The sequence below is a fragment of the Macrotis lagotis genome, chromosome 3 (genome assembly GCF_037893015.1).
Source record: "Macrotis lagotis isolate mMagLag1 chromosome 3, bilby.v1.9.chrom.fasta, whole genome shotgun sequence".
Lineage (NCBI taxonomy): Eukaryota > Metazoa > Chordata > Mammalia > Peramelemorphia > Peramelidae > Macrotis > Macrotis lagotis.
This window is the reverse complement of record NC_133660.1, coordinates 258,994,533-259,003,929: the sequence shown is the minus strand read 5'-3', so window position 1 is coordinate 259,003,929 and position 9,397 is coordinate 258,994,533. Positions and strand designations below refer to the sequence as shown.

At 41.3% G+C, this 9,397-nt stretch overlaps 1 protein-coding gene across 5 annotated transcripts in view; it reads right to left on the bottom strand.

Moving 5' to 3' along the window:
- Positions 1-203: 203 nt before the first annotated feature.
- EHF (ETS homologous factor) overlaps positions 204-9,397 on the bottom strand; it is a 61,459-nt gene continuing 52,265 nt past the window's right edge. For all 5 annotated transcript variants that reach the window (XM_074230464.1, XM_074230463.1, XM_074230462.1 and 2 more), the window contains 3 exons: positions 3,247-3,306; positions 1,318-1,513; positions 204-774 (listed from right to left, as the gene is read on the bottom strand). In XM_074230464.1, the coding sequence (XP_074086565.1) occupies positions 675-774; positions 1,318-1,513; positions 3,247-3,306 (356 nt within the window). In that variant the 3' untranslated portion in view covers positions 204-674. The remainder of the gene's footprint in view (positions 775-1,317; positions 1,514-3,246; positions 3,307-9,397) is intronic.

Here is a 9,397-nt window from a genome sequence, read left to right as displayed (position 1 = left end):
GAGCTGGCATCATCTCCAGCCTCTAATTACCGATCACCTAGAGACCAAATCCAATCTCCCTACATCCTTCAGGCTCATCATTGTTGATCCAGTGGGTTCCCAGCATATCAGAGCTATGTCATTGGAGTACAGTCAAGCTGTTGTATCCATCTCTCCTAAGAAGGACACTTGGGAGTCCTCATGCACAGAGAACACATCACCTCTTTCTAAATTATCTCATATTTTAATAAACAACATTTAATGCCCTCTGATTTCTTTTTTGTTTGGTTTTTTTTCCTCATCCTCTAGGCAGGTAGCAAAAGGTTGAGAATCATATTATTCTTGCAACAGAAATGAACTTCACGACAAGAGGCAAATATTGATCATAACCACATTCAGCATCATATTTCACAGAAAACTGTGTACGTTTTTTCCCCATACAGGACATACTTCAAAGTAACAAAATAATTTTAACAACTGTAGTGTTCCTTCTTCCCATCAGACGTAGATTGTTTCTTCCCTTATGGTATATAAATAGGAGAAAAGTAGTCTTTGAAATATTTACGCCCAGAGGTTCTTGGCTTGTTGTTGTTGTGTGTGTGTGTGTTTGTGTGTGTGTGCACTTGTATGTATCTGTGAGTGGTTTTGTGTGTGTGTGTGTGTGTGTGTGTGCTTTGATCTGTCTTCCGACAGCCCTAATTTTCATTTTCTCTCCATCCTCGGGCATTCTTCCCAAATTTATATACCAGTCTCCGTCCATCCACACGTTCTAGGATTTCTCGTTTGTAATAGTATCTGTAGAGGAAAATATATGACACTGGTTAGTTCTGACTTGTTGGAACATTTGAAGATGGAAGACAGAAATATAAATAAGGTGTCAGTGCTCTCTCTCAAAGCACCAAAATTAGAAGGAGCTGAAATTACTTTCAAGCAAATAATAGAATGTAGCACCTTAGTTGGGGAGAATCATTCTTCCACCCCTCCCTCCAAGCACTACATAGGAGAGGGTTTCCCAAGGTTGGTCTCTCTCTCTCTCTCTCTCTCTCTCTCTCTCTCTCTCTAGGCCCCTCCCCCAGCTGAGAGGGTTCTTGTCAACATTACAGGATCACCAATTTAGGACTTTCAGGGACCTTAGGGTCATCTAGCCCAACTGCCTCATTTAACATAAAAAAACTAAAGGAAGGGGATGGGGCTTTCAGAAGCTTAGATCAGTGAGAATGTCCCTCCAGGATGGGTAGGGATTTCAATCAACTCTCTTCCCTCTCCCCTGACTGGTTATGGCTCATAACCAGTGGTCATTCAGTTTTGAGGGTATTTTAGACTTCTGGAATAGTTTACCTCATAGCTCGGCTGAGCTTTTCGTAGGTCATGCTGCTATTATTCTTTTTCTTGCCCCAGAGCTGAGCCACTGCCTCCGATTTCAAGAACCTGAAGATGCCCTCAGACCGGTCTTCCCACTTTATTAACCCTGGGTTCTTATCCGGATTCAGCAGAATATCTCGGATAAACTCCCACAAGTGAGTCCCTCGAGGGTCTAACCAAGAAAACAAAGACAATACATGACCAGGGAATGAGGAAAGATTGACATGAGTTCCAGTCACTCAGTGGTTACTCCTATAGAATGTAAGTACCGTGAGGGCAGGGACTATGACTCTATTGTTATTGATATTTTATTTTTAGACTATCTGGCACATTGTAGGTATTTAATCATTGCTTGTAGAATTGAAGTGAATTGGACTCTCAGTTGGCACCAATCTAACGCCTTCCTTTGGGTCTCCCCTTCTGTTGGTTCCCTTTCAGGTTTTCTGTTACCTTATTAGAATTTAAGCTCCTTGAAGGTAAGCACCTTCTTTCTGCTTCTATTTGAACCCAAAGTGTCTGGCATCCATTAAATGCCTAATAAATGTTTGTTGAATGATTTTTATTCAGCTAAAGATTAAACTTGATGACATCTGAGGTGCCTTTCAGCTCTGAAATTAGTTGAGTCAATTCAATAAGCCATCATTAAGCTCCTACGATGTGCGTGACTGTTTATGTTTGTAGAGGACTGAAGGGGGAAATGGAACCCTTCTGCTAAATTCATCAAGTCATTTCTACATTCCAGTTTGTGCTTCTATTGACACTCCCCTCATCTGCTGGTCCCCAGCTCCACGTCCATGACCTCATCCATCTGTCAACACATCAGACAATCTGAGGAGCACCTGCTCCATCTTGTATCTTGGAAAACAAGCAGCTCTTTCCTGGAGGTACAAGGGTTTTCAGGGAAGGGGGGGTGGGGAAGGAGAGAGTCAGAGAGAAAGACAGAGACAGAAGAAAGAAAGAAAGAAAGAAAGAAAGAAAGAAAGAAAGAAAGAAAGAAAGAAAGAAAGGAAGGAAGGAAGGAAGGAAGGAAGGAAGAAAAGAAAGAAAGAAAGAAAAAGAAAGGAAGAAAGAAAGAAAGAAAGAAAGAAAGAAAGAAAGAAAGAAAGAAAGAAAGAAAGAAAGAAAGAAAGGAGGGAGCTGGAGGGAGGGAAGGAAGGAGGGGAAAAGGGAGGAAAGGAATGAAAGAGTGAAGGAAGGAAGCAAAGAGGAGGGAAGGAGGGAGAGAGAGAGAGAGAGAGAGAGAGAGAGAGAGAGAGAGAGAGAGATACTATTTATCCCCAAATCTCTCTTCAAACCCTCCTCTTGTATTTTCCAGGAAAGAACCCAAGTTCTTCAAAATGTAAATTCCTTTATGGAAGGGACAATTTTGACATTTCTTTGCACCCCCCAGTACCTAGCCCTGTGCCTTAGCTCTGTGCTTAATCAATGTTTGTTAATTGACAGTAAATATTTAATAAATGACTTGTTGACTGGGTGTTGAGAAAGTCTCACTTGCTGAACAACTCCTTTAAACACTATATGGCCAGGAGTCAGTATTGAGTAGCTAAGGGAAATGACCAGAAAGAGAAGAAGCAGTTGGCCCCAAAATGGCATCTTACAAAAGGTGGGAAACTTTCACCTTTCCTGATATGGGATTTGGTTTTGTGATTTTTTATTTTTAAGTGAGGGTAGCCAGAACAACTAGGTGGTGCGCAAACCCTGGAGAAAGGAGGACCTGAGTTCAAATATGACCTCAGACACTACCTAGTCTACTAAGGGAATAGAATATGAGCCAGTTGGATAAGGACATGTTACACATCAATCTATAAAGAGAGAAAGGACTAGAGAGGTCAGTCTGTAGAGGGTCTTAAATACTAGTCACGGGTACCTGTCCTTGGCTCCATGGTCACAAGGGGTAACACTTACTGTGTTTTTTGGTGTGAGATTTGGTCGGGTGCTCCTGCTCCTTTTTCAGATCGGGTGAATCTGCTCAGGACAAACAGAGAAGACATTCAGGTTACGTACTCTCCACTGTTCTATTTCATTTTAATAATACAAAAATGCAAATGCCTGTTATAAAGAGAGACACCTTTCAAACTGGGACCGACCCTTTTTTTTTCTTGTGCATGCAAAGTTATATTTTAATCAGTCTGACAAAGAAACCATTGATGGAGTTTGGGTGACTACAGAAACATAGAGATTAGTTTAACAAAGGAATGACTCACTGTGGGCCTTGTGCCTGTCACCAACGGGGAAAAAACGACGGAGGCACAGCTGAAATAAAGTTAAAACTGTAAAATTGAGAAGCCAAATTGGAGGTATCGTATAATATAGACTGTGGGACTTATGGGGATATTGAGGGAGACTGTACAAAGAACGAGTATAATAACTACCTCAATGCTGGGCTCCACCCCCTCCCAACCCATTTTCGTAGAGCATTGCCTCAAATAAAAAATAATCCCCAAGCCGGCCATATCAAGAAAAGTGGCACAGAGGAATGACTTGTCGAGAACTGGAGGCAGAGCAGCTGGGACTGCATTTTGAGTTTGCCATTTAAGAGCTGTATGACCTTGGCCAAGTCTCTAGAACTCAGTTAAATGAGGGGCTTTAGAGATCTCTTCTCCTTTAAAATGGTTATTGTTTGATGCTTGAGCATCAAGACTTGAGCAACAAGATTCCCTTTTCTTCTAGAGTCTCTCAAAGGACAGGTCAATGATGATCAGTGGCTACTTGTCAGAATTTATTTCCCTGAAACCAAGGGTCCATCTTTATCCCCAATAAGGGACTGTTGGGTGATGGGCTTCAGACACAAAACAAACACTCTAAGCTACCGCTCAGAGTTGGACCACTCTACCTGACTGGGCTTTTTTCTAGTTCCTACAAGGGCCCTGTGCAAACGACCTCAGTCAGATGGAAAGGAGTGAACATTTGTCAAGATAGGAGATTTATTGCTCCTATTTACATACCTCGTTAGCTATATCATCTCATTTGCTCCTCACATCAACCATGAGAGGACAACACTATTACTGATCCTATTTTTAACAGGTACAGAAACTGAGGTTCATTAAGATTTATTATTCTCCTAGCTAATAAAAGTCTAACGAGTCCAAATTGTACTGTTCCTGTTCTGCCTTTCTGCGGAACCCTCCACTTCCAGAAGTCTCTTCAAAGCCTTGAGATGATGTGGACTCTGTGAAGGTTGTGCCAGTCTGAAGGAGCACAAACTCAAATTCAAGTGGGTCCTGATGCAATGCGTCCATCATCAAGGACCAGTCAAATTAAGATTGAGAGAGTCAGCCAGCTGCAAAATAACTTTTTGAATCATAGCCATTTAAAAGAGCCATGATCTGGGCCACTAAGGCAGTGATGGGGCCTCCATGGGGCCTCACAAGACACCCCATCTCCAGACTCTGGACATTTTCACTGGCTGTTCCCCATGCTTGGAATGCTCTCCCCACTCCTCTTAGCCTCTTGATTTCCTTGGCTTTATAATAGTCCGGGTAAAAAAATTCCACCTTCTACCAGAAACCTTTTTCCACTCCCCTCCCTTAATGTTAAGATCTTCCCTGTCTGCTGTTTAATTCAGTCTTTTCGGTATGTATCTTGTTTGCACATAGTTGTCTTCTCCCATTAGACTGTAAGTTCCTTAAAGTTTATTTGATTTGATTTTTTTACTCAACTGTTTTGTATCTCTATTACAATCTAATTCTATAATCTATTACAAAAATCTCATTCTTTTGAAATATAAGCAAAAGTTCAACAGATTTAGAGCTTTTAGATCCTCAGAGACCATCTATTTACTCCAATTCTCTCATATTAAGGGAGATGGAATAAATACTTGGTCATGGGGGAAAAAAATCTTTAATTTATACATTTTTGCACATTTTTGCCCTGGAGTCAGGAGGACCTGAGTTCAAATCCAGCCTTAGATACTTAATAATTGCCTAGCTTTATGACCTTGGACAAGTCACTTAACCCCACTGCCTTAAATAAATAAAAAAAATTAAAATTAAATTTAAATACACACATTCTTGTAGATGAGCAATAGAGAATTTTGTCTTTTCATTGAAAAAAGTAATAATTTTTTAAAACGCCTAATTTTTATAAATGGGCAACATGAAAATTCACCTTCCTTGATAATCTAACTTTATTATAGGTATTTTATTTTCTTTTCCAAGGGGTAGAGAGAGAAAAAATAAGTATTTGATAAATGAAAAAAGTAAAATGTAATAAAGCTAGGTGGTTCAATGGTTAGAGCACTGGCCCTGGAGTCAGGAAGATCCGAATTCAAATTGTGTGATCCTCAGCAAGTCACTTAACCCTTATTTGCCTCAGTTCCTCATCTGTAAAATAGGAACACACCGGAGAAAGAAATAACAAACTACACCAGTATTTTTTCCAAGAAAACCCCATGAACAAAAAACTCATGGAGTCATGCAGAGTGAACATGATTGAACAACAACCAAATGGGATCATAAAACCACCAACTCCCAGGTGAAATGAGATAACATATGGAAAGTAGGGTTTAAACCTATGTCCTCTGACTGTAAACTCTCTCTTCCTCACCATACTGGTAATAACACCATCTATTTACTATGACAGGACCAACCCAATGAGCTCCACAACTGCCTCCTCCCCTTCCCCCCATGATCACTTCTCTTAAGGATGCAGGGAGTCCTTCCATCTCCCTCTCTGCTGGGCGAGGGAGATTGCGACATCTCCCGCAGCAGGATGTGACAGTGTCGCAACTGCCCTGGCACTGCCCCATTGACACAGTCATACATCATGGTGACAGGTCAATGCTGCTCCCAGACAAAGAGACGTGGTTACCCAGAGCAGTGTGTGGCAACAGGCACTCTCTAATGGCACCCCAGAGAGATGCACAGAAGGTGATTCAAAGTTTGGGTTCCTGGTTTCTACATAAAGGCTATAAGGTTTAGGGGTTTGCCAGAGTCAGGAAGAGCTGGGTTCAAATCCAGTCTCTGATGCTTCCTCACAGGTACCAGTCCTCTTTAAAATTCAGTTCTTTCATCGGTAAAAGGAGGGGAAATGATCAATAGTATCTGCCAATAGTATCTGAGAACATCGAAATAAATTGCTTAAAAAGCATTATATACATGCCAGTTATTGCTTAAGTAATGGGCAAAGCTTCTTCTGGCTATATCAACCCTTGCTAATTTTTTACTAAGGCTTAATTTTCACAGGACCCATGTTCAAATCCCTACTCTGATGCTTAGTACATGGATAAGTGACTTGTGCCTCAGTTTCCTCATCTGTCAAAAGAAAAGACTGACAGACCAAAGAAAGAGGAACAGGATTCCTAGGTACAAAATGACAGCTCTTTTTGAGGTATCAAAGAACGAAGAGGGAAGGGATGTTGCTCATCAGTTGAGGAATGTCTGAACAAATTATAATATATAAAGGTGATAGAACACTATTATCCTGTAAGAAATGATGAAAGAGATCATTTCAGAGAAAGCAACAGATGTGTATGAACAGATGCAGAGTGGAGCAGAACTACAGCACAATTTATATAATAATAACAATATGCTAAAGATTAACAACTTTGAAAGATAAGAACTCTAATCAACACAGCGACCAACCCAAATGCCAGTGGGACCATGATGAAGCATACTACCCACCTCCGGACAGAGAGGATGGACTCAGTGTATAAGAAATGACTTTTTTCCCCCTTTGACACTGCCCCTGTATAAATGTTACAAAGCTTTTATTTTTCTTCCCCTTTCTGACAATTTTGTCTTGGAGGGGATGGAAAGAAATGGATTTTTGTTCATTAAAAAAAAAAATTTATTTTTAAAATTAATTTTTTAAAAAACAAAACAAACCGAGGAGTTGAACCAGATGGCATGCCAGATTCCTTCCGGTTCTAGATGGCTGATCCCGTGGCCACCGTACCTCTGATTTTGTCCCCCCATCTCCCTAACACAGGGGCCCCCTCAGTACCTAGAGGCCCTACAACCCTGGCGAGGTTTTACAATGCAAGTGTTAGAACATGACTTCAACCCTACTGCCTTGCTCACAGCAGAGATTAGGGGTATTTGCATATGATTCAACTGTGAGCAATTTCTTTACGGGATATACAAATTTCAGTGTTATAAGAGGCTGCAACGCCCTAGCTTTAGGCCCAACAAGCCAGTGGATAAACACATCAAGCCAGAGTTGGCATGACAGGGCTCCAGGACTATCAAGCTCATCAAGAATACTGGCAAGGCTTTTATGAAAATGGGCAGATGTCAGAGAAATAAAAACAAACTCAACTTCCCCCACCTCCATTATCAGAGAGGGCATCAGTTTAAGCCAGGCTCCACCTCAGCTGGTTAATTGTCCTCAAACATAGAAAGATACTCAATCATAGGACTTTTTATGAAGTCTTGAGATTCAATAATGGAACCCACCAATAATGGCAGATTGGTGGGACGGCTCTGGTCCAGTCTCGCTGTGCTTAGAGTCCGCTCCCATCTGAGCCCCCATTGGTCCTTTGGGGAAGGGGGCAACCTGACTACTGCCCCTTGGAGTCAAGTAAACAGACCCTGGTTAAAATCCTACCTCACTTATTTTTTTTTTAGATTTTTTTTTTCAAGGCAAAGGGGTTAAGTGGCTTGCCCAAGGCCACACGGCTAGGTAATTATTAAGTGTCTGAGGTTGGATTTGAACCCAGGTACTCCTGACTCCAAGGCCAGTGCTCTATTCACTGTGCCACCTAGCCGCCCCCCCACCTCACATATTAGCTCAACAAGACTGATTTTTTCATCTATAAAATGAATGGGTTGGTTTTGTTAACTTCTGAGGGCTCTTCTAACTCTTAAATTCCAAATTAAATAAGACCATCCAGACTCATCACCTCTACTATTTGCTTCTTACTTATCTTAAATATAGATTGTCACAAGTGAACATGTACAGGAGGGGGATGAGAAGGGAGGGTGGTAGAAAAATGTGTAACTAATAAATATGCAAGTGGTGGAATATTGAAAATTTTTTCAGAACAGAATTGGAAAAATAAAAGAAAATATCAATTAAAAAAAAAATATAGCTTGTTTGTTAGAGCGTGAGCTCCTTGAGGGCAAGGACTATTAGCTTTCTTTGCATTCCCAGAGGTGAATAGAGTGCTTGGCACAAAGATATTTCCTATTTGTGGACTGACTGACTGATCTTTAGCTGTACTGAACAGATGTAGACTGGAATTGCTAACAAGTTTCTTCCCCTAGACACCTCCACTAAGACCACTAGTTGATAGTATCTGTATAAAGTTTTAGGGTTTGTAAAGATAAGATTTTAAAATATCATCCCACTTGATCCTCACAACAACCCTGGGAGGAAGGTTCTATTATTATAATACTCATTTTAGAGATGAGGAAACCGAGGCAGTCAGAAGTGAAATGACTTGCCCAGAATCACACAGCTAGGAGGTGTGTGAACCCAGGTGTGTTTGAGTTCTATCTATTCCCTTCACCCAAAGCAGGCAGGGAGAGTCAAGATTTCCTATCCCTGTTTTTTGGCTTGAGTAAAACCCAGACTAAGCTAAGACGAGTTCCCCAAGCGTAGGGTATCAGGCCTGAGCCCTCAGCTCCAACCAAGCCAAATCATCTCTAATGCCTAGATCCAGTCTAGGGGTGATGGACCAGAACCAACATCTTAGTTCCAGAGCACTGTTCTTTTACTTCATCCATCCTGGTCAGTAAATTCCAGGCTCTTTAAGTCTCTATTCATTCACTTGGGAACCACTGACTGACTGATCACCCCAACAAGGTACCAGTGGGCTAAACAGATGATTAAATCATGGAGCCTGCCCTCAATTCCAGAAATATTAACTTGGTTCCCATTCCTGATTCATGTTTATGCCACGCTAACCCCCTTCCCACATTCTACAAGCCTTCCTGCTGCTCTTCACATACAACACGCTACTCTCTATACCTTTTTCATTTCTTCCGATCCCAGAATTCCAGTTGCCTTCGAAACTCTACTCAAACTGTGTTTGTCCTTCATCTTCAAAGAAGAGCATGATGTCAGGGAGGCGATACCATGCGTGTCAAGCACATGAATTGGATTTGAGTGAGGG